Here is a 25,154-nt window from a genome sequence, read left to right as displayed (position 1 = left end):
GCACGTCCCCCGTGACGCCACTGGGAGCAGGGACAGTAAGTGGACTATTTCTCAGTTTCAGGTTTAGGCGCATCAATCCGCTGCAGCGCTCCCAGCCTGTCACGGTCTATTCATATTGAAGAGGCTGGTGACCAGGCTTCAGCTGTGCAGATTAATTCGCCTAAACCCGAAACAGAGAAAATAGTCCACTTACTGTCCCCGCTCCCACAGAACACAGGGGGCCCGGAGACATTTATTTCCTAAATAGCTGCACGGCGGGGGTTGTCTAAAGGCTGGTGGTCCCCCCTTGACAGCGGCCCTGCCTGCGGGACGCAGATGCTAATGGGAACGGCATTCCTGTTGTGAAAAAAGTATGGGAACGCCGTTCCCATGCGTTCCTGCAGGACACGAGTCCTGTGTGGAACTACACGTCCCATGAGGCATTGTAAAACTCTGACATTCACACACATGACAAGGCATGATGGGAATCGTAGTCCAGGAACAACTGGAGGGCCATAGTTTGGAGACCCCTGGTCTAGGCGATCCGAGTGGAAGTTCTCCCTTCATCTCCCCGCATTTTTCTGGGACAAATCACAGGCCCCTGAGGACTACGGGACCATTAACACAAACAAACTTGGTCATTTTTCATGAAACAATGGGATGCAAATGATAAATATAATACAAAAAAAAACCCCACAGATTAAGTCCTCTATCACGTGGTGATGTTTTTTTAACTATAAACCTCTATGACAGGCACAGCATCTGCTGCTCGGCTACAGGTGCACAGCGCCCCATAGCGGCAAAGAGCAGCAAGAGCAAGAACGCGATGACAGCAGCGGCCGAAATTCTGCACACCGGAAGTAGTTATGGGAGGCGATGGGAGGAGTTAGACCAAGGTCAGGCTGTCATACTTACTCGTATCAGGTGCGCTGCAGTTGCAATCTTTAGATCTCCAGCCGTGGTGTCACATAAGTAGACCATGCTCTGCAGACTGAGCCTGTGCGGCAGGTGAGTGCTGGCAGTCCGGTGACATTGGTGGGGTCTGGTGTGGAATGTCTGCGGGTGTACATGCTGGCTGCACGTTGTGACATGTTGGAGTATGTCCCCGTCATCAGTCTAAGCCAAGTCCCCTATCTGGTGACAGAGAGCCCTCCGCCTGCGTTATCTGACCCTGCAGTACTGTGCCATGTCATAGCAGTGTGATCACTGATGAGAAATGTGCACATTATACAAGGGGCAGAGTGTCAGCTGTACCATGGATTGTACACAGCTCGGGAATACTGCAAACTGCTCATTGGTGTTATATAAAGATTTCCTTTTTCCAGGTTTAGTTGGGGTCCTAAAACTTTCTAAGCAAAGGGCCAGATCACTTTACTTTCAGATTATTTGGAGACCAGACTGTGACCAGTGGTAGTAAGTGAATGCCCAGGCACAAGGGGTTGGTTGGAGTAGGAAGTGCCCCAGTGTCAGTGGTAGTAACAAATGCCCTAAGTGTCAGTAGATGTGATAAACGGACCTGTGTCGGTGAGATGGATGGTGTCCTAGCACTGGGGTCAGTGGGAGTAATAAAAGACACCCCTTTTCCCCAATACTGACATCAGTAGGAGTAATAAAAGCCCCCCCTTCACCCAGCACTGGGGTCAATGGGAATACCAACAGCAGGGCTGCCATCAGGGGGGTACAGCCCATACAGATGTAGGGGGCCCAGGCGTCCTGAGGGGCCCAGTCCCGAGGGATGGCCAGGCTCCAAGTTGACACCTCCCCTTTTTTCCTTTAATCCCCTACACTGGCAACTAGTCCCTACTCTCGCTGGTGCCACCCGTTGCACTGGCTCCTGATTCCCAACCTCCCCCTGGCTGCCGCTGTCAAAATGATTGGTTGCTAGGACTCCCTGCATTCAATCAAATGCATTCACAGGCCCAGGCAGAGGAGGAGGATGTAACTTGGTGGTCAGGCCAGGGGGGCCAAAGCCTAAAGCTGTGTAAGGGGCCCCAAAATTTCTGATGGCTGCCCTGACTAACAGCCCCCCCCCCAGCACTGGCGTCACTGGTAGCAATAAAAGGCTCCTCCCCCAATACTGACATCAGTAGGAGTAAAAAAAAGAGCCCTCCCCCCCTGCACTGGGGCCAATGGGAGTAATAAAATAGCCCCCGATCCTGCAGTGGTAGTAATAAAAGCCCCCCCTTCACCAAGCACTGGGGTTAGCGGGAATACTAAGAGCCCCCCCCCCCCCAGAACTGGCATTAGTGGGAGCAATAAAAGACCCTCCCCCAATACTGGCATGAGTAGGAGTAATAAAAGAGCCCCCCTCCTGCACTGGGGTCAGTGGGAGTAATAAAAGAGCCCCATCCTGTAGTGGGAGTAATAAAGCCCCCCCCCCCATACTGGCGTCAGTAGGCGTAATAAAAGAGCCCCTTATTTCTGCACTGGGGTCATTTGGAGTAATAAAAAAGCCCCCCCCATCCTGCAGTGGGAGTAATAAAAGACCCCCCCCCCAATACTGCTGTCAGAAGGAGTAATTAAAGAGCCCCCCTCTTGTACTGGGGTCAGTGGGAGTAATAAAGGCCCCCCTTCCCAAAGCCCAGAGGTCAGTGAGAGTAATAAAAGTCCCCCAGCACTGGGGTTGGTGGGGGTAATAAAAGGGCCCCCCCAGGCCTGCGGTCAGTGGGTGTAATAAAAGCCCCCCCCCCAGCACTGCGGTCAGTGGGAGTAATAAAAGCCCCCCCCCCAGCACCGCAGTCAGTGGGAGAAATAAGAGGTCCCTTCAAACACTGGGGTCAGTGGAAGTAATAACCCCCCCAGCACTGGGGTCAGTGGAAGTAATAAACCCCTCCCCCCCCCAGCACTGGCGTCAATGGAAGTAATAAAAGCCCCCCCCCCCCCCAAGCACTGGGGTCAATAATAAACTCTAATTTTTTATTTTTGTGGAGTTGTGGAGGTAATGTGTCATCTAGTAGTAGATGATGATTGACCTAGTGGGGGGTATATATGCTTGGAGTTCCGCTTTAAAATGACTTCTGGTAATTTAATCCACGAAAGCTCAGTCCTGCTAATTTTGGCAATGCTTTGATTATATTAAATATATAAAAGTACATTGCTGCTGTAAAGTGACCAGTGAAAATCACAGCAAGTGTGTCTTGATAGATCGATGGATAAAAAATGAAAAGGAAAAAAGTAATAGTCCCAGGATCCGATCCGACAGTTGCCTGGTTACAGCGTGTGTGGTGATGTAACGAGCGTAAGCTCCGCCCTCGCTGTGCCCCTGATGATGTCAGATGTGACAGCCTAGGGCGGAGCTTATGCTTGTGATGTTGCTACATATGCTGTAACTGGGAAGCAATCGGATCTCAAGACTGGTATTTTAATGCTGAGCACTCATTGTTTTTACCATTGTGAGTGGCTAGTCATTTATTTTAATAAGTTGCGTAGACAGTTTTACACTATGTGGGCCTTCCCGTTTTCTTTTTTTATATTCTGATTGGACATCTCATGTTACTGGATGGGTGATCCTGGTGACCACAGGTGGAGATTTGGAGGCGATAAAAGTTCCCCTACAGAAGGCAAATTCTTTCACAAGCTTTCATGACTCTTTGTACAAAGGGTGCACATATGTTCTGGTAAGAGTTCTCTTTATTCAAGGTGGAGTCACACTTGGGTGTTGAGAACATTCGAATAGAAAGATCCCTTCACATCGCATTTTTCACAGCTTTGGTTTTATTTAGGACTCGTAATTTTTATTTTTTTTTCCATCCATCAAGACATACTTGCTGTGATTTTTCACTGGTCACTTTTAACACTGCAGTGTAGTTTTAATACTTCTACAATTTGTCTAAGGCCCCATTCACACTGGGGTCCAAAGCTGCAGGACAAGACACATCCAATGTTTTCCAATGAGTACCGTTCATATCTATGCGACTTCAAGTATTTCCTGCACTACTTTGGTCTTTCATGCAACATGAGGGCCATAAACGTTTTATTGTAAACCCTGAAGTTGCATGAAAGTCGCACCTGAGTGAAATGCATGCGGCTTGTGTACGACTTTGTAGAGCACACACAGTCATGTGGTCAAAGCCAAGGTCGCACTTCTGCAATCACATCAAAGTCACACTGTAAAGCCGCAATGGAAATTGCACGATTTTGAAGTCGCACAAGTGTGAATGGAGCCAAACTGTTTTGCCTGCTTTTGTGTGTGTGTGTGTGTTTTTTTTGTTTTGTTTTTTTTTTTTTTTTTTTTTGTTTTTCTATCTACTAGCGTAGTAATCTGTTTTATAACTTTTGATATAACAGGCTCTGTTCACATCTAGGCAATTTTCTGCTCTAAGCCTCAGCTCTAAGGCTGCATTCACATGTTAGCGTATTGATCGCAGGCAGAATCGCCACGATTCCGCCCGCGATCCGGAAAACATTGCAAATCGCGGGACGCCTGTGCATTGCCCGTGATTTGCAATAGCACCCCAAACGCTGTGCGATTTCCGCCTGCCGAATCGCGGTAACATCGCGCAAAAAAAATCCGGGACACATTAAGCTCCAAAGAAGCTCTTGTACTTTTTTGGGCGTAATGCGTCCCGTGTTTTTTTTTTTTTGCACGATGTTACCGCGATTCGGCAGGCGGAAATCGCGGCAACATCGCACAGTGTTTGGGGTGCTATTGCAAATCACGGGCAACGCACATGCGCCCCGCGATTTGCAATGATTTCCGGATCGCAGGCGGAATCGCGGCGATTCTGCCCGCGATCAATACGCTGACATGTGAATGCAGCCTAAAGACAAATCCCATTCATTTCATCTGAGCGTTCTGTTGCCTTAAACAAAATGCCCGTCGCTCCAAAAAAAAAGCGCACAAGCTTCTTTTTTGGCAGATTACGGGTGTTTTTTATTTATTTTTTTTCATTGGTCACTTGTCAACCTAAAAACGCCTGCTCAAAAAATGCTGCAAAAATGCCTGTAAATTGCCCGTAAAAATCGCAGCGCCTAGATGTGAATGTATGTAGCCTCAGATGTGTTATGTTCGGTTTATGCAGATTATAAATATATAGCTGTGTGTTTTTTTTTTTTTTTTTCTCTCTCTACAGAACAAGCCTTAAACTTGTTCCTGCATTGGGATGCCCTTCCTCCAGACAGAAACATACATTGCCTGACTTGCCTTATGATTTCGGTGCACTGCAGCCTCACATCAGTGCTGAGATTATGCAGCTCCATCACAGTAAACATCATGCTGCCTATGTCAACAACCTAAATATTGCAGAGGAGAAATATGCCGAAGCTTTGGCCAAAGGTATAAAAATAGATGCACCTAGTAATGGAAAACCTACTTAGGCAAAGTAGTACGGATTCTATGTAATAACCATGAAAGCAGGGACCATGTAGAATAGTTGTTTTAACCATTTCCAAATCATTAGCAATGAAAAGATTAAAACTTAAATGCCCAGACCAAATTTAGCAGCGTCAGTGTGGATTGATTATTTAACAAATACTCTTTTACTGACTAATTTGCTCACCCAGATCATTTTTACACCTAAATTGGAACAATAACTGCTGCTAGATCACCTCAGGCTCCCCCCTTTTGCAGGTATAGCTATGTAAAACTTTAAAGTGCCTATACTGTGTAAAATCCACTAATACACTCTCACCCCGCTCTGCACATGCTCAGTTGCCCTCCATTTTTAGGCAATGCTGCATTTGTAGAGGCCGATCTGCTGATAGCCTTAATCACTTCCCGTCCGGTCTATAGCAGCATGATGGCCGGGCAGGGGTTATGTTGTTCTTAGTAGACATCGTATGACGTCCTTCAGAACAAGTCGCTCGTGCGCGCCCCCATTGGGCGTGCAGGGTGGCGATGGGTGATGTGACGTGTCCCTCTGACTTGCGCTCTTTATTATGTGATCAGCTGTGTCCATTCACAGCTGATCAGTGTTAATAGAAAGTGCTGGTTATCGGATTCCCTCTACTCACGCTAACCGCGTGTGAGGACAGGAGAGTCGATAGGCGCCTTTCTTCATTGGGGACATCTACACTGATCAGTGCAATGATTATCAGTGCTGCATATCCACTTCTGGACCAAGCCTATTTCCGACACTTGTTTACAAGTTAAGATCAGTATTTTTTGTTAGAAAGTTACTTGGAACTCCCAAACTAAATATATATATATATATATATATATATATATATATATATATATATATATTTATTACAGCTGCAAAAAAAAGTATGTGAACCCTTTGGAATGATATGGATTTCTGCACAAATTGGTCATAAAATGTGATCTGATCATCATCTAAGTCACAATAGACAATCACAGTCTGCTTAAACTAATAACACACAAAGAATGAAATGTTGCCATGTTTTTATTGCACACCATGTAAACATTTACAGTGCAGGTGGAAAAAGTATGTGAACCCCTAGACTAATGACATCTCCAAGAGCTAGTTGGAGTAAGATGTCAGCCAACTGGAGTCCAATCAATGAGATGAGATTGGAGGTGTTGGTTACAGCTGCCCTGCCCTATTAAAAACACACACCAGTTCTGGGTTTGCTTTTTACAAGAAGCATTGCCTAATGTGAATGATGCCTCGGAATGAAGACCTACGATTAAGAGTTGTTGATTTGCATAAAGCTGGAATGGGTTATAAAAGCATCTCCAAAAGCCTTGCTGTTCATCAGTCCACGGTAAGACAAATTGTCTATAAATGGAGAAAGTTCAGCACTGCTGCTACTCTCCCTAGGAGTGGCCGTCCTGTAAAGATGACTGCAAGAGCACAGCGCAGACTGCTCAATGAGATGAAAAAGAATCCTAGAGCAGTGGTCCTCAACTCCGGTCCTCGGACCCACTAACAGGCCAGATTTTAAGTATTACCTTGGGGAGTTGCAGACTAGAATACTGCAATCACTGAGCAGCAAATGAGATCACCTGTGATGTAATTTAATTATCTTGCAAACCTGGCTTGTTAGTGGGCCCCAAGGACCGGAGTTGAGGACCACTGTCCTAGAGTGTCAGCTAAAGACTTACAAAAGGCACTGGCAAATGCTAACATCCCTGTTAGTGAATCTACAATACGTAAAACACTAAACGAGAATGGATTTCATGGAAGGATACCACAGAGCAAGCCACTGCTGTCCAAACAAAACATTGCTGCATGTTTACAGTTTGCACAAGAGCACCTGGATGTTCCACAGCAGTACTGGCAAAATATTCTGTGGACAGATGAAACCAAAGTTGAGTTGTTTGGAAGAAACGCACAACAATATGTGTGGCGAAAAAGAGGCACAGCACACCAACATCAAAACCTCATCCCAACTGTGAACTATGGTGGTGGGGGCATCATGGTTTGGGGCTGCTTTGCTGCATCAGGGTCTGGACGGATTGCTATCATCGGGAGGAAAAATGAATTCCCAAGTTTATCAAGACATTTTGCAGGAGAACTTAAGGCCATCTGTCTACCAGCTGAAGCTCAACAGAAGATGGGTGTTGCAACAGGACATTGACCCAAAGCATAGAAGTAAATCAAAAACAGAATGACTTTTAAACAGAAGAAAATACGCCTTCTGAAGTGGCCCAGTCAGAGTCCTGACCACAACCCGATTGAGATGCTGTAGCATGACCTCAAGAAAGCGATTCACACCAGACATCCCAAGAATATTGCTGAACTGAAACAGTTCTGTAAAGAGGAATCGTCAAGAATTACTCCTGACCGCTGTGCACGTCTGATCTGCAACTACAGGAAATGTTTGGTTGAAGTTATTGCTGCCAAAAGAGGTTCAACCAGTTATTAAATCCAAGGGTTCACCTGCGCTGTGAATGTTTACATGGTGTGTTCAATAAAAACATGGCAACAATTCTTTGTGTTATTAGTTTAAGCAGACTGTGATTGTCTATTGTTGTGAATTAGATGATGATCAGATCACATTTTATGACCAATTTGTGCAGAAATCCATATCATTCCAAAGGGTTCACATACTTTTTCTTGCAACTGTGTGTGTGTGTGTATGTATGTATGTATGTATGTATGTATATATAAATTTTTTTTTTTTAGCAGAGACCCTAGAGAATAAAATGGAGATCGTTGCAATACTTTGTCACAAAGTATAAAAATACACTTCTTTTAAATTAAATAAGATAACAGTAAAGTAAGGACAATTTTTTTTTCCCCCTAGAATGTGAAAGGTATTCATTTACTGGGCTTAACATTTTCTAACATGTTATGCTCCAAAATTGCGCACGCTCGTGGAATTACGACAAACATTGGAACTTAAAAAAATCTCCTTAGGCGACGCTTTAAAATTTCTACAGGTTAGAGGTAGAGGAGGTCTAGTGCTAGACATATTTCTCTCACTCTAAGGATTGCAGCGATACCTCACGTGTGTGTGTGTGTGTGTGTGTGTGTGTGTGTGTGTGGGGGGGGGGGGGGGTGTTTTTAAACGCCCTCGGGAAGATAACAAAGAGTTGTTCCAAGCACAAGCTTGCAGGGACTGTTCCAAATTTAGAACATAGAGCAGATACTGCTCCTAATTACCCACAATATGTATGTATGTATGGTGCAGTTTTGAAGCAGTTTACTAGGGCTGTTGCTGCAGCTGTCAATTATAACACCAGTATTGTTTTTTCAGCTGGTGATTTTGTTTCTACTGAAAGCGATCCGAGCAGCTGCTTAGCCTCTGGATCACTTTAGGAGTTGGAGGGGTTTTCCCCTCACCTCCCCCCGCTCCCCAGTGTTTCTCGGGCTTACCGTTGTCATCAGCAGTTCGTGCTGCTGACCATAGGGGTGAAGAGAGACTAAATCACCTCTATGATCTAGGAGGCCAGAAGCCACGTCATGGTGTCACTTTGGATTTAGGGCAGATGTCAACACTGCCAATTTATTTTCTATTTTTTTTTTTTTTGGATAAAGCATCAGATCAATGGGGTTGTTGTTAATATTATAATTTTTTATTTTTTTTGATCTGATGCTTTCAAGGGTAAATGAGAGATCTGGGGTCTTATGGAGCCCAGATGTCTCCATAAAGAGGACCTGTCATGCCTTATTTTCATCAAATTGGATGTTTACATTTCTTGTGATGGCATTAAAAGTGATTAAAAAAAAAAAGTTAATTTTTTTTTTTTTTTTTTTTTTAAGAAATAATTCAAACTTTTTTATTGCACCCTGTACATGCGTGCACAGGCAAATGCATGCATAGGTCACGCACGCAAATGTAAACATTGTTTGTACCGCACATGTTAGGCATCACTGCGAACATTCTAGTGAGAGCAACAATTCTGGCTCTTGACCCATTTTGTAACTCTAAACTTGTAACCTGTAAAAAATGTAAGTGTCTATGGTGATTTTTTTTGATAATTCCTTTTATTTTGTAAAGGGTCACGTAAAATACAAATATTAACCAAATACATATAATTGTAGCATCAATACAATATCGAATGCGAAAGGCTGACAAAAACTGCCAGAGCAGTAATCGGAGAAACATCCAGCAAGCCTATGCATATTTTTATGTATCGTAGTTTGTCACCATTCCATGAATGTGCGAAATTTTGAAAATATGACGTGTTGGTTATTTATTCACTCGAGGTAACATCATCTTTTATATTTTAACAAAAAACTGGGTTATATATTATGCTTTTTTGCATTAAAATTCACTAAAGTGTTTTTTTTTTTTTTCCCCAACCACTGTGCGAATACTGTGTGACGTAAAAAATTTCAACGACCACCAGAAACGACATATAATGTTTGGGGTTCTAAGCAGGTTTCTAGCAAAAAATAATTGAGAACTAGGAGCAATCAGTTCTGTGGCTGTGACAGGTGGGGACAGAAGCTCCATTTCCTGATTTCTCTACCCATCTTAGGGCCCTTTCACACGGGCGTTCCGCATGTCCGTAAATCATCCTATTTTTTTGTGGGTGATATACGGACATAATGCATGTCAATGACATTGCGGATGTCAGCGGATGACCATCCGATTTGCGTCCTTTCAGTTCTGTTCCGTTTTTTGGAACGGAACAGAACCCTATTTTTGTTCCGTTTAAAAAAACGTAACGGATGCAAAATCGGATGTCAGCGGTGTCATCCGCTGACATCCGCAATGCCCATAAAACTTACATTATGTCAGTATATCATTCGCAAACGGATGGGATGATATGCGGACATACGAAGTATATCATTCGCAAACGGACGGGATGATATGCGGACATACGAAGCGGATGACACAAGTGTCATCCGCTCCGTGAAAAAAAAAAGTGCCGGAGCGGATCGCAATGCGGTCCGCTCCGTGTGAAAGAGCCCTTAGTCTGCACAGCTCACAGTGGATTGTCTCTGCTCAAGGTGTGTAAGTACTGCGCTGGCATAGAGCGGGATGAGAGTTGCCTGCTGACAGCTGGCATCCTGTATGACTGGGTTGCACTTAGTGGGAATCTGCATCAGTTTTCAATATAGAAAATGGCTGTATTCCCTCTGTTAATCCAGTGCAGACCTGCGCTATCTTCTATTTCACGCTGAAAAAGAAACTGGCGCACGTAGACCTGAAACAGTCCTATCTGTTTTGTTAATGTGGTGCACGCCACTTCTGAAAGTTCCCTTCGCCATTAAGCTTTTGTTAATTTAAAATCCTGTTCTACGAGCCATCGTTTAGGAATGACGCTGGTAGAAAAGTGGATAAGGACATAATATACAGCCTTTATGTGTGTGTTGTTTATACATTTTACGATAATTTGTATTCTAACAAGTAATTATTACTTTTGTAGGAGATGTTACTGCCCAGATTTCCCTCCAGCCTGCTCTTAAATTTAATGGTGGAGGCCATGTAAATCACTCAATTTTCTGGACGAACCTCTCTCCCAACGGTGGAGGGGAACCCCAAGGTCAGTGCATGATTACACCTAAAAATATACACTTAATATTTTGCAGTTTGCCAGTAATTAGATGTGGTGGCTGCAATAGTTTTTTTTTTTTTTTTTTTTTTTTTTTAATTTTATTTATTTCTGTTTGTTTTTTGTTTTCACCTGGCAATTCTACCAGCAACAGTTTCAGTCCTAGGATGGCAACACTTCTCCTAGTTCAGGACACCAGAAATCGGATAGGACTAGGGAACCCTGTCCCTCTGCAGTTTTTCATAAGGGGGGGGTGTGGTTCTGTAGTCCTCAGAGAATAATGAAATTAATAGTATGCACAAGTTATTTTACAAGATTTTTAGCTGAAAGTTGAAAATCTTATTTTTTTTTTTTTTTTTAATTTATCAAACCGATCTATAGCAAACACAATTGTATATTTAACAGACCAAATGGGACCAAATAAGAGAAGTTCATTGTTGGGGTTCACATTTTAAATAGTATGGGGTTGATTTACTAAATGCAAATAGGCTGCCTACTTTGCAGGGGAATTTTCACTTTTTAAAGGTATTTTTCCCTTCGCTTAGTGAATGTGGTGAAACTTTCCAATCGCATGCAAGGAAATGCAGCAGAGCATCACCTCATTCACTAAGCAAAAATGCCCTTGCAACGTGAACAGCCTTTTACCCTTGATAAGTTAACTCCTCTGTGTTTTATGTGAAACCTCTAACCCAGGGCTCGGCAAACCCCAGGCACCGGGTCACTATTGCTACCAGAAGTTTGAACCTGGGATTCTTCCCGAATGCTCCCCACATCCTACACACGCCTCCCTGCTATGTATTCTGGGCTCTGCTTGCCCATCTGCAGAGCAGCCTTTGCCCTTGGTAAGATAACTCCTCTGTGTTTTATGTGAAACCTCTAACCCAGGGCTCGGCAAACCCCAGGCGCCAGGTCGTCATTGCGACCAGAAGTTTGAACCTGGCGCCTGGGCTGCCGCCCGAATGCACCCCACATCCTGCACACGCCTCCCCACTATGTATTCTAGGCTTTGCTTGCCCATATGCAAGGCCTGGCATAGCGGGTGCCGGCGGGTAGAGGGGGCAGGGGGAAGGAGGAGAGCACGGACACCCGTCCGCTCTCCTTCCCTTCTAGTTAACCCGGAAGTGATGTGTGACGTAATTTCCGGGTCCCCGTTGACAGTTTACCATGAAGGCCGGGAAAGAATGTAATGCAGTACGATGAGCATTGCATTCCATTAAGTGGAGCACAGGGGAGACATACAGGGTCTCTTTAGACCCTTGATGTCCCATTTTAACGAGAACCTGTCACCAATAAAAAAAAAAAACACAACATGTAGGACTTTTTGTCCTCTATGTGATGGGGAAAAAAAATGTTTAATTGTAAAAAATGAAACCAAGCACATAAAATTCCCGCTATATATATATATATATATATATATATATATATATATATATATATATATATATATATATATATGCAACTACAAATGTAAATGCACACGGCAGGGCACTTATGCCTGAAAATGTAGATTGCAATACAGAATAAATAACACCACGCACGCCGTATTGAGGGCAATAATTCTAGTACCAGACCTCCTTCATAACGCTAAACTGATGACTTAGTGGGGGCTTTTAAAGTGCCACCTATGGAAAATGAAGAGGGCTGACATGTTTAAGGTTTGACATGTTGGATATCTATCAACCTCTGCTTTTATGTTTTACCAAAAAATGGGTAATTTATTGTTTTCATGCCCCCTAAAAGTAAATTTTTTTTTTTTTTTTTTTTTTTTTTTTTCCCTGAAATTTTTTTGCTTCCTAGACCTTTGCGGTAATATCTTGTGACATAAAAAAATGGAACTACCACTATTTTATTTTCTAGGGTTTCTGCTTTCAGAATAGATATAATGTTTGGTGGGTTTATGTAATCGTCAGTCCTAAAATTATTTTTTTTTAAAAGCATGCAAAATAAATTACCCAAAACGGTTCTGGCAGCGAAAGGGTTAAAGGAAAAGTTTACCTTCGGGAACATATTCCACCCGTAAGATTTTGTTTAAAAAAAAACTAGTTCCTAACTTTTTTAGCTGGCTCCTAGATTCAAAGCAAATTTGTCAAGCCCTGCTCTAACTGGATTTCGTGTATTCCCTAAACACTGAGTGACCGCTTATTGGTAAGCTGCAATTTAATAAATGTTTGCCTTTGGGTTTAATACTGCTGAAAATCACTGTAGCAGGCACCGCTATTACAGTGATTTCCACTAGCTTCAGGGTCCTGTGTTGTATGGCTACCCTGCTGCATTGTGAACACAGGAGGTTACTCGCTTGGCACGGGCACCATTCAGGGAACACTTTCCATTTTCTCAATGAATGCAAAGCTTTGTCTGGCTGGACGAGGTGGAGAGACTGGAGGTGACCAATAAGAACATTTTGCGTTATTGATGAGAGAAAAAAAAAAAAAAGTGTTCCCTGAATAGTGCCTGTGCCAATCGAGCAATCCCCCTTGTTAAATAAGCAGCAGAGCAGCCACTTAGCACAGAACTTGGAATCTAGTGGAGAACGCTGTATTATCGGTACCTACTACTGTGATTTCCAGCTTCCATGGGGATCCCACGGGTATGGCACACGCTTGCATGCATACATACATACAGGGCTTTTTTTCAGCGGGAACGCAGTTCCGGCACCTCCAGCACTGAATGTATGTAATAGAAAGGGGTGCTGGGTTTGCTACAGTGTCTGTTGATGCTGGAGGATTTATTGTTGCTGGAGGAGATATATTTTTGCGGGGGTTATTGTTGCTGGGGGGTCCACTGTTGTTGCTGGGGGATCTATTATTTCTGGAAGGGATCTATTTTTATTGGGGGGAGGTCTATTGTTGCTTGTGGCAGATGTATTGTTGCTGGGTTTGGTCTTATGTTGCTGGGGGGGGGGGGGGGTCAATTGTTGCTGGGAGGGATTTTCTGTTGAGGGAACAGTTTATTGTGTCAGGATTCTGGAGGGTCTATTGATGCGGTCTACAGGGAGATTTGTTGTTGCTGCTGGGGGTCTATTGTTCCTGAGGGTATTTTGCTGTGGTTGGTCTATTGTTGCTAGTGGGATCTACTGTTGCTGAGGGGGTCTATTGTTTTTGGCTGCAGGGGATCTATTATACTGTTGTTCTTGGTATTATTAACACATTCTATAGAAATTACCTAGTATCACAAAATAATACTTGGTTCTGTATCCTCTAAAAGGGTGGGTACTGGGAGGTGGGGAAGGGGTGGAATCAAGGAAAGGAGGAAGGTAGGGGGCGGAGACAAGTGTTATTTGGAAAGGGGGAGTTCCTGCACCTATTCTCTGAGGAAAAAAAGCCCTGCATACATACATACATACATACATACATACCTAATAAATGCTAAGTAAACTAAAAGTAAAATTAAACTAAGTAAAAATTGCCTTTCCTAAACATTACCTTTAGGCTACCAGTGCTGTTCTTAATTTTTTTAAATACTACCAGCAACTGAGTGGAAGCTTATCCAGGCTTTTGCTGTGTTATTAGTGATGTCTCAGCCAACACTACTTGTTACATTAGCAAATTGGCACTCCCTGCTCAGAGTGCTGAATGGTAAGGAGATGGGAGTAGTAACTTGCTGATGTAACAGAAGGTAGTAGGGGCTGAGAGCACTGCTGTTGCTAGTATAGCATTGGCACAACTGTTACATAAGCAAGTTGCAACCCCCTCCAATAAGATTTTGCGGCTGGTTAATATCTATTTTTTGCAAAATTAAAAAAAAAAAAAAGCAGACAAACTTTTACTAACTTTTACTAAATTTCTAGATATTCTGCAGGACCTGCACCTGGGCATGGTGCTGGATTGATAGAGAACTTGGGTAAGCGTTAGGGAGGGGTGTAACATGCAGTGGAAAATGTTTTTTTTTTTTTTTTTTTTTTACTTTAATGCAGAGAATGCATAAGGAAAAAATCCTTTAGGGCTGATTCACACCAGCTTCTACATTGCAGTGCTGCGGCTGTTGTGCAGGACTCTGAGATTTTATACATTTTTTTTTTTTTTCAAACAAACTTTATTGAGATGCCACAAAGACATCTCATAAAATTCAGTTGCCAGTCCTCAATGGATTGCCTTGCACTGCGCTGCCTTGAGAAAAAAAATTCTGTACGCAATATTTTTTTCAGCACACTGAGCCCACACCCTCCCGCAACACAGTGGTGTGAAACTAGCACATTGAAGACCAGGCTTTTTGCCTTGTTCTTGCACTGGGATTGTGCTGGAATAGCTGCCAAATGCAGTCCCACCGCATCTAGTGTGACTCTCCTCTTTTAGTGTTAAGAATCACTTTTAGGCCTCGATCACATTGAATGCAGCTTTGAAATCGTGCAACTTCATCTGAAATCGCATGATTTCAAAGCGGCATGTCAGTGTGACTTGAAAGACATCTGTGCGGCGCACCCAAATTCGCCAAAAGTAGTGCAGGAACTACTTCTTCAAATCTATGGGGCACCGCAAAGTTGGTGTTGCACCAATTTTGAACAGTGCCATTGTCGACAATAGGGTGCAACTTGTCATGCAATTTGACTTGTCAAATCGCTTGACAAGTCCCTCTGGTGTGAATGGGGCATTCTAAGCCAATTGATGATGCGCATGTTTTTGTTACCTTGTTATACTTCTGCTGTTTGGTTCCATTAGTATCACAAGGTTTGACTGTACTCTGGTGACACCCAGTGGTTCCATTGTGCAAGCACATTATTATTCACAATGCATGCATCAATGTGTTTTTTAGGAAAAATGTAGCATACAATACAGGTGCTGTTTTTTATATATTATCCCTTTGTTCACATGCTTTTTACATCATTTTTTTTTTCTGTGGATTTGACATGGTTACACTTTGATATGCATATATATATATATATATATATATATATATATAATCTCTATCGTTCAGTTCACGAACAACAACCTCTGCTCTGCTTCCCTTTCTCTTTCTGTTGGGGTACTCCAAGGCTCTGTCCTAGGGTCCCTCCTATTCTCTCGATACCTCTTTCCTTGGCCAGGTGATAACCTCCCACGGCTTCCGTTACCACCTCTATGCTGACGACACCCAGATCTATCTCTCGGCTCCTCAACTCAATGCCTCAATCTCCTCAAGCATCGTAAACTTACTGAGCGACATATCCATATGGATGCCGCACCACTTCCTCAAGCTCAATCTTTCTCGTACACACGCAATGAATTTCCGCCGGCCGGTCGTATCTTTTGTCCAGAGTGGTGTCTGTTGGTTGGAGTGCTCTAGACACACAAATTTTCCCGCACGACAGAATTCTACTTCAGAAGTGTTGTCATGTGTTGGATTGCTTTTTTTGTGTTCTTTCATCTCTGAGCATGCCTAGTCTTGCTCATAAGATTTTTCCCCATCGAAATCTGTACTAATGAGACGAAAATCGGTCGTGTTTTGACGGTCGACAAAAATTATATAGCCTGCACACCAGGATTTTTTCCAGCGAAAAGTCGGAGTCGGTTGTCGGAAGCACCATACTAACAAGCCGAAAATTGGCAGATCGGTCTTCAGACGAAACTTCCTGGCCGAATTTCTACTCGTGTGTACGGGGCTTTAGACTGGGCTTGTAATATTTCCCCCTCCCCATGACTTTACCATTGAGATCAACAGCACAACCCTTGGTCCCTCCACACGTGCCAGGGTGCTGGGTGTAATTCTAGACTCTGACCTCTCCTTCAGCCCAACATCTAATTACTGGTTAAATCTTGCCTCTTTAACCTCCGAATCATCTCCAGAATTTGCCCCTTTCTAACTAACTAACCCACAAAACAACGTATTCACGCCTAGGTTATTTCCCACCTTGACTACTTCAACTCCCTCCTCACTGGCCTACCCTTACACAGGCTATACCCCCCCTTCAGTCTATTATGAATGCTGCTGCCAGATTATTAAACCTTACTAATCGACCGGTGACTGCTTCCCCTCTCTGCCAATCTCTTCACTGGCTTCCCCTACACCATTGTATAAAATTAATAATGCTAACCACAACATACAAGGCCATCTACAACATAACCCCCAGCTACATCACCAACCTCATCTGCAGATATCATCCACATTGTCCTCTCCGCCTCTCCCAGGACCTGCTGCTCTCTAGCTTTCATGTTACCTCCTCCCATGCTTGCCTCCAGGACTTCTCCAGAGTCTCTGGCACTCCCAGTCCCAGTATGTCAAGTCAGCTCCTACATAGTCCCCTCCATCAGATCATCCCCTGCAGCCACTATCTTTTTTTACCGCCTCCCCCCTCCCTTTAGATAATAAGCTCCATAAGCAGGGCCTTTCTATTCCTTCTGTATTGTAAATTTCGCTGTCCTCCTTTTTTTATTGTAAAGTGCTGCATAAACTGTTGGCTCTATATAAGTTCATAATAATAAATTATTATAAGTACAGGTTTTTATAACCATTTTTATGTGGACAACAAATGTTCTTATTATTTATTTTTTTTTGGTGATGGCATCTGGAAAGTTATATTTTTGACCCGCTGTTTCTTCTTCCTCTTCTCTCCCCACCTGGATCTCCCAAAAGCTGCCCGTCTGCTTAGAGCTGTTTACATTCAGCCAGCGCACATCTTTCCACTGGCTGACAGCCATGATCTGATTACTGATCTCGTTGTCAGCCTGCACCTTGCTCCGGTCTCCTTAAGCTTGGACCATTTTTGGCTCCATTTTTCATAGTCCTCTTTTATCCACTACGTATCCCCACTGAGTACCTTATGTTTCCAATTCTGATATGGCACTGCCCCCAAACATGTTAGTGGGGGTGCTCTACCAACTTACAATATCGGTCCATTGTGCCATCTGATCTCTGTGGATGATTTGTAGTGCCTCTGTGGCCAAAATTTTACAGGAAATTGTGATACTAGTAAAATTGTCATGTATCCATTTGGTCCAACATTAATTGTATTGACTGCATATGAAAACAGGATTTAAGAATGGAGGATGGGCAGATGATTGAAAGGTCAACCCCCTCCATTCATAGATCATGTTCCATTCATAGAAGCTGTAGTATTGGGTTCTGTGAATGGCAGAAAGGGTGGGGATAGTCAGACACTGTTAATGAGTGCATATCACTGCTCCCTTAGTTCTATTAAGCCCCGCCACACTGGAAGATTATGGAAGTGGGACTCATTGGAGGAGGAAGATTTCTACTAATATCTATCTGCTAAATTACTACTAAAACATCGTTCACATGTGGCATACTAAAGTGTACGCCCATGGAGGGCCATGTTTACTTACACAGGAATGCAAAGGTGTTCAGTGCATCCCTGTACAGGCAGTCCGATTTATGTCAATTGGGATACAACGGCTGCACAGGCATAGCTGCTGTTCCCAATCTGACATCAGTGAGGGTATGGGTGTATGACCCCGAACACAGGCAGTGTGAACCAGGGACATGCACGCAGACCTACATGGATGTCAAATTAGGAGCTTTGGCTCTGTTCGTGCAGTTGCTATATCCCAAATGACATCAATGGGACTGCCTGCACAGAGATACACTCTACACCTGTGCATCCCTGTAAAGGTACACTGTGTATGCCCAGTGTGAACAAGGCCTTCGGTCCCTTTCACACAAGCAGACCTGTCCATTTTTCAATGGGACCCAATCAGACCACCAATTGTTTTCTATGGAGAGGCTGATGTAAATGGACATGTGCTTGTTTACACCCGCCTGCAACCGATTCGGTCCACTAAAAACAGACAGATGGGGGATCACATTTGCCATCCATCTAGCTGATCAGATTGGATGGAAATGGACAGATGGCTCCATAGAGAACTTGTCATCCGCTTGCTCAGCAGGGGTCAGCACAGGAATCCCCCGCTGAGCAGGCGGATCTGCTTGACAGAGTCCACTTTTTGTGTTTTTTTTTGGTGGGAGCGGGGGTCTTTGAGATATCAAAGGTCTAAACAGATACCCATATCTTTTTTTTTTTTTTTTTTTTTTGATACAGAGAAAGGGACTTAAAGTCCCTTTCTCTGCAGCCCTTTACATGAATGAATGAGTCTGTATAGAGACTCCTTATCCATTCATAAACTGACAGTCTGACACTCGGTTTACTTTGATAAGCTGAGTGGTCATTGGACGTAGGAACCATCGGTAACGATGGCTGCCTCCTTCCACTGCACTACAGGGAGGGGGCTGGTAAACACATGCAGCATGACACCGCGTCAGTCAGCGGCCGCAGGCGGTGAGATGGAAAGGAAGGGATACCGCTGGGGTTGCAAGGGCCAGCACTGATGGGGGGGGGGGGGCATTTCCACTGCACTACAGGGAGGGGGCTGGTAAACACATGCAGCATGACACCGCGTCAGTCAGCGGCCGCAGGCGGTGAGATGGAAAGGAAGGGATACCGCTGGGGGTGCAAGGGCCAGCACTGATGGGGGGGGGGGGGCATTCTATGATTCCCCCCCCAGCAGCACCTGAAGCCGGCGGGAGCGGCAGAGGTGGGATGTCGGCTTCTAAAGGTAGCTGCAGGGGGTTGGGTGGGGGGCAATCTGTACTGGAGGTGATAAAGGGGATAGGAAAGGAGGGTGGGGGAGTCCTTTTACATTTGTATAGTGTATTAATGCACATTGTGTTGAGACTGTCAAAATATAACTGACTACTAGAGTAGAGGGAGATTAGAATGCCTGTCAGGTTTTTATTGCTGTCTGTCCCCGTTAGGGAGATTTACCCTCTCTATACGTCCTGTTTACCATTCTCATTGAAAGTGAAAGTAACAAAATCCCCAAAATTTTGGGTTGTCCCTAGAAAAGTAATAGAGGGGAAATCTTCTTCCAATGGGGACACTAGTTCTTGTGACCTGGGGGTCCCCAAAAAATTTTCTTAATTTGCAGGGATTTCCTCTTACTTCCTGTTTGGCTATGAGACAGGAAGTGAAGGGAAATCTGCACAATGGGACAGGAAATGGCGAAAGAAAATCTGACGGGTTAGTACGCAACCTTGCTCTATCCAAAAATGAAGAAAAAAAAATTGCCTCTAGTTCTACTTTAAGAAACACTGCTTAATGTACAGGACACAATTTATTTCCAAACTTTCAGTTTACCCGATCAGCTTACTATTTTTCCGATAAGTCTGCACAGTCCTTAAATTCAAATTACAGGCGTTCTTAACAGGATGCAGATCGTTTCTAAAGTTTTAACATGCACAAAGGAATTTTGAGATTGCGGAATCCATTTCAAAACTGATACTGGTGAGGTGGTTACAGTGAAGGCTAACCTTCCAGGGAACAGTCCATTTTTAAAGGTGCAACGAGGCATGTAATTATGTGCATTAAAGTTTAAAATAATAGCAATGTGTATAGTTCAGCTTCTTAAATGTAGTTACACTTTTATAAAAGGTAAGCTCAAAATTCTTAAGTCCCTGAATTGGGAAAATAAACCCCAATGCAGTGCTAAAGTCTTGGTAGAACCTACATATGCTATCAATATGTTTTCAGATTCTGCATTTACTTGTTTTGTCATTGTATCTTTTGTATTTTATTAGGTGAACTTTTGGAAGCAATAAAACGTGACTTTGGTTCTTTTGAGAAGTTGAAAGATAAACTTGCAACCATGTCAGTGGCGGTTCAGGGATCCGGATGGGGCTGGCTTGGTTATAACAAAGAATCTAACCGCTTACAAGTTGCCGCCTGTGCTAACCAAGATCCCCTGCAAGGAACAACAGGTGGGGAACATCAAGTTATTGCTCAAAGAAAAAGTCTGCATCTTATCTCCAAAGGATGTACACTTTTCTTCTGATCTGTTTAATTGGCAGCTCTGCAGGGACTTACTCTGCAAGTCGAAAACCCTTCTTTTTTTTTTTTTTTACAAAAAATACTTTAATGTATTTTTACTATTGCCAAAAGCACAAATCTCTTACTTTTTTTTTTTCACAATTTGCCTTTTTTCTGATGGACTATTTTGCTCTGTGTCTAACAGGCTACATTTTAATAAAAGATCAGTTCACCTTTTAAAAAAATAAATAAATGCACATGTTTTGCTGCTTATCTGCACTTATTTGCACTTATTATTTATTTTTATTAAGAGCCTGTAAAGCATTGCACCGATCAGCGGATTGCTGGTGCAATGCAGGACTCTTTCTGCTTGTACCCCCTAGGAGCAGGCAGTTACACACTGACAGGGAGCCTCTATGAACTACCTAGACTGCTCAACAGCACCCTGGTAGTTCTTTAAAAACTCTAAGCTGACAGCCACAAAGGCTGTTGGTACTTGTAGTTCTCACATTGACAGAATTTAATTAATGACTGATGTGGCCGGGTGGGTGGAGCTCAGCATGGCTGTGCCTTATTTTTTTATTTATTTTTAAATTGTGACAGCAGGCGTGGGAAAAATATCCCCGGCTCGCTGTCCTAGCGGAGACTTGTGGGGGTGCTGGGGCAGCTGCAGCAGGGACATGTTGCTCCCTGAATACGGTTGTAACGTGTAACCTGTTCTAAAAGGTGAACTTAGCCTTTTAACTGACATCTACTACCATTTCTGATTCTTTAGATATTTTGATTTATTGCACCATGCTGGACTTGACCAACATTTTCAGCTAGTTCTTTGCTTTCCCTTATGTCTGCTTGTTCTTCCATTTTATATCCTAAAGTTTATAAGAATTATTGAGTGAAAAAAAAATCCCTTCCTGTTCCCTAGGAACTTTTTTTCTATAGTTGATTACTGTGATGCTACTTTTTTTTGGATACATATATATATATATATATATATATATATTAGGATAATATATATTAAGATATCCCCCCAACTCCCCAAATATATCAAGTTCTTGCATTAATCAGATGGTCTTTTGTGATATTAAGCTTTTCCTATTTTATTATTCACAGGTCTTATTCCTCTTCTGGGCATTGATGTGTGGGAGCATGCTTACTACCTGCAGTATAAAAATGTTAGACCAGACTACCTGAAAGCCATCTGGAATGTTATAAACTGGCAGAATGTATCTGAAAGATATCAGGCTTGTAAAAAATAAGCTAGTGCCTTTCTCTACCTATTCCGTCTTTAAAAAGCACTTAAAACTTATTGTAATGTCTAGAATTACCAATAGAATTGATCCGAGTTGTTCATTTTGTTGTAGTTTCACATTTTAAATACGCTATTTTTCAAAGCTGTGTTGACATATTGGCAGTCTGTAAAGTTGCATAAGAAGTCTACTTACCACCAAGAATAAACTGAACTTTCACCATGCTTTTATTTGTTTCACTGTTCTGTTTTCTTTTTTTTTTTTTCCATGTTCAATGACATATTCCCATACACCGCAGTATCCAGACTCCTTTCTCAAGTGGAAAAAAAAAAATGTAAATTATCTATAGTTTATATTATCTTTTGCTGTGTATATACTTCTGAGTATTTTCCTAAGGCACTGTCAAAAACTCCTAGTATGATTTAAGTGTGATTTAATTTTCTTATGGGAGTAAAAGCTAAAATTGTTCAGGTTTGCAGGAAAATCTCACATCTATGCACTTGCCCGTTTCACCCATGCTGATGATGGTTGATACTGCATATAATCTTCACCCAAAAAAAAAATGTCCACCAGATTTTATGGTTCACAAGTGGCTTCATTTGTGTGGGATCTTTCTTTCCTTTTTTTTTTTTAAGGAAATTATGATAACTTCATCTTTGCATGGTGATGAGATAGGACTGTTTTGTGCATCACTTATCGGAGAAACCAACCAAAATATTAAAAATGTACTGTATGTCACCTTACAGAATTTTTGAAATACCAGGACCTTTGGCTTAACAAATGTTACATATGTGTTGCCACAGGAAAGATGTCATCTCATATAAAAAAGGAGTTGCGCTATAGCATGTAAATCATAACAGTCCACATATACATTCAATTGTTTGAAGATGCAGGCTTGTAAAATGACATAATGAAACTGGGGAAAGTCCACAATAGGATAACTGACAGTCTAGACGTACACACTACATAGATTATTAACCCAGGTGATTAATCAGCACAAAATAGTGTGAGTTCCCAACCACCATATACTGCCTCTTACCAGAAGTTGGTGGGATTAGCGCATTGAGTGGTTTAAGGACCACTACAGCCTTTCTCCCGATCCAAGCAGCTCCAGGAATTCCAATCCAATTGTCATGGGCAATTATGAGGTAATATGAGGTAATATGCACAGACTCCCTTCGGAATCCTGGTTGTATCGTGTCTCACATATAGTGGGGGACATCAAAACAAAAGGGACAGGCCCATAGTGCATTACCTCAAAAATTTTTTATTCAAACCTACAATAGGGTATGCACTCACCCATTAGAAGATATAAGCAGGCATGTAAAATAAAGCTGTGGAGTACCAGAGGCTATCGGCGGTGTTCCTTCCGTATTCTACCAAAAAGATGGCCGATCTCGGACTTCGGGTGTGACGTAATGACGCTTGGCTAGCTCCTCCCTCATGTCCTATCACCAAAGCCATTTTCCTTTCCAAGGTTACAAGAACAAAAATGGGCTTAATTCAGCTAGGTACACACTATCCATTTTTTTCTTTTCGTTCAGCCCAGTAGGATGAAAAAAAAAAAGTAAGGTGCCCGAGAGGACTAATTATCAGATGTTAATATAGCAATTTCTCCACTGAGCTATGGTGTTCTAACAGGGGTTCTGCCTCCCCACCAGAACATACTGGGATGGTGTAACGGAACCGTCGACCCACACCGTGCTTGTGGTCTTCCGTCAGTATAAGGCTTCCTCCAGTCTGGACATATAGAGATATTCCAGCCGCCTCCCATACAAAAACTAGCCTGAACTTAGCTTGTATGTCTCTGAAAGCAACTAACTCTTTTTTATTAAAACAAGTAGCAGACTTTTATACACCTGAGAAGCATGACAGTCACTACATGATCAATGACCTGAATATTTACATAAAGCATCACACAATGAATAGCTAACGAGGTACAGCTGACTCATGGCTAATCCCATCTAGACAAGGTTATTATTCACATGCTAATTAGCTCAGCGTACTTAAGTCAGCCTGGAAGCCCAGACTGCCGGCACCAAAAGTAAAACAAGATACAAATACACATATTATAGTGTAAATACTGAGAACCCACAGTAAACAATAGATGAACAAATCAACATGGTTTACAATCCATGGAAGACAGGTGTTTGAGCTGATGACATGCATCTGTTACAAGTCTGATCAACTGAAGCAGTCCAAACCATCAATTTTATCTGTCACATAGTTTTTTCAGTCTCAGTGATGGTGAGTACCGTCGCATATCTTCCCCCCCCCCCCCCAAAGGTTGACGAACCAGGTACCAGACCCCCAACTGGTCTGTGCCTGAGTTCGTCGGGTAACAAGTCCCAAAGAGTCAATCCATCATGGCAGCTTCCTTGACAAAGTTCCACATAGCTTGTAAGTTTGTCCTGGCAAGGCGCATGGAGCTCTCGTAGCCAATCAGTCTGTGGAAGTCTGGTTTGGGCAGGCTAGACTTGGCTTTTTGGTCACCCTGTGTCCCTAAAAGACACAGGGTGATTTAGACATAAGAAGTGCCTAGGGGTTTGAGAGAGATATTTCCCAACCTCTCTAAGGTAAGCTGTGTTCCAAGGGCCCCCCAACCAAAGTGACTACCGTCACATCTCTCTGCTTCTGGAAGGAGACTAACACAGGAGGGGACCCCAAATGGGTTGACTTTGAAGGTAGTCTGTAGTTCCAGCCCCCCAATGTCTATACCCACACAGTACCCCAAGCAAATTGTCCCAAAGGGAGCATTACTCACCCAGCCAACCTCTGCCTCTCTCGCAGAACATACCCGCTGTAGGGAAGAAGCGTGGACTGGCCCTTCTCCCTGGAGTCCTTTCAGCTGCTGGAGAGAAGACAGGGTGGCTGGGCTTACTCCCTCGTGCTGTTGGGGATCTGGGCCGACTGCCCAGCATCCCTGGGGTATACAGGTGGAGAATGTAGTCTCATTCACCTGCTCAGGAAATCCATCCTTTGTAAGTTGAGGGCAGAGGCCAGCAGCACTCTGCTCTGTTGCCAGCGCTTCTGCTGGGTTGGTGTCGTCATTCTGGTATACACTCTGCTGCTGGGAAGGGACCGCCACCTTCTCACCCTGGGCCTCAAGAACTACCACAGGTGTAGGGCAGAGGTCTTGGACCCTCTGTCCAGTTGTCAGCGCTTCTGCTGTAGAAGTTTCTTGTAACTCCACAGATGCTGATGGCAGGAAATCCCATGCCCCTGTCAGTGGTGTAGCAGAAATGTCAGCTGCCTCTTCTCTCTGGGTTGCTGAAGCTGCTGTTGGTGTTGGGCAGAGCTCAGTGATGATAGGCCCTGATGCCAGCTGTTCTGCAGGAAAGTA

General features: G+C 43.3%; 1 protein-coding gene across 1 annotated transcript; it reads left to right on the top strand.

Moving 5' to 3' along the window:
• Positions 1–839: 839 nt before the first annotated feature.
• SOD2 (superoxide dismutase 2) lies at positions 840–22,035 on the top strand. The gene is made up of 5 exons (XM_082249124.1): positions 840–987; positions 5,052–5,254; positions 10,706–10,822; positions 20,336–20,515; positions 21,675–22,035. Exons 1-5 carry the CDS (start codon positions 959–961, stop codon positions 21,818–21,820), a joined length of 675 nt encoding a protein of 224 aa, XP_082105250.1. The 5' UTR covers positions 840–958; the 3' UTR covers positions 21,821–22,035.
• The last annotated feature ends 3,119 nt before the right edge of the window (positions 22,036–25,154 follow it).

Source organism: Pelophylax lessonae (assembly GCF_965119305.1).
Source record: "Pelophylax lessonae genome assembly, chromosome: 3".
NCBI classification, from domain to species: Eukaryota; Metazoa; Chordata; class Amphibia; order Anura; family Ranidae; genus Pelophylax; species Pelophylax lessonae.
Note: the sequence above shows the minus strand (reverse complement) of the source record. Positions and strands in the feature narration are given on the sequence as shown.

What these genes read in the sequence shown, in the direction of transcription:
- SOD2 (XM_082249124.1), top strand. Translation starts at nt 959, where the DNA reads ATGCTCTGCAGACTGAGCCTGTGCGGCAG. An exon ending in TGCCGAAGCTTTGGCCAAAG is followed by an intron (nt 5,255 to 10,705) that starts GTATAAAAATAG and finishes TTACTTTTGTAG; the next exon opens with GAGATGTTACTGCCCAGATT. An exon ending in TCCCCTGCAAGGAACAACAG is followed by an intron (nt 20,516 to 21,674) that starts GTGGGGAACATC and finishes TATTATTCACAG; the next exon opens with GTCTTATTCCTCTTCTGGGC.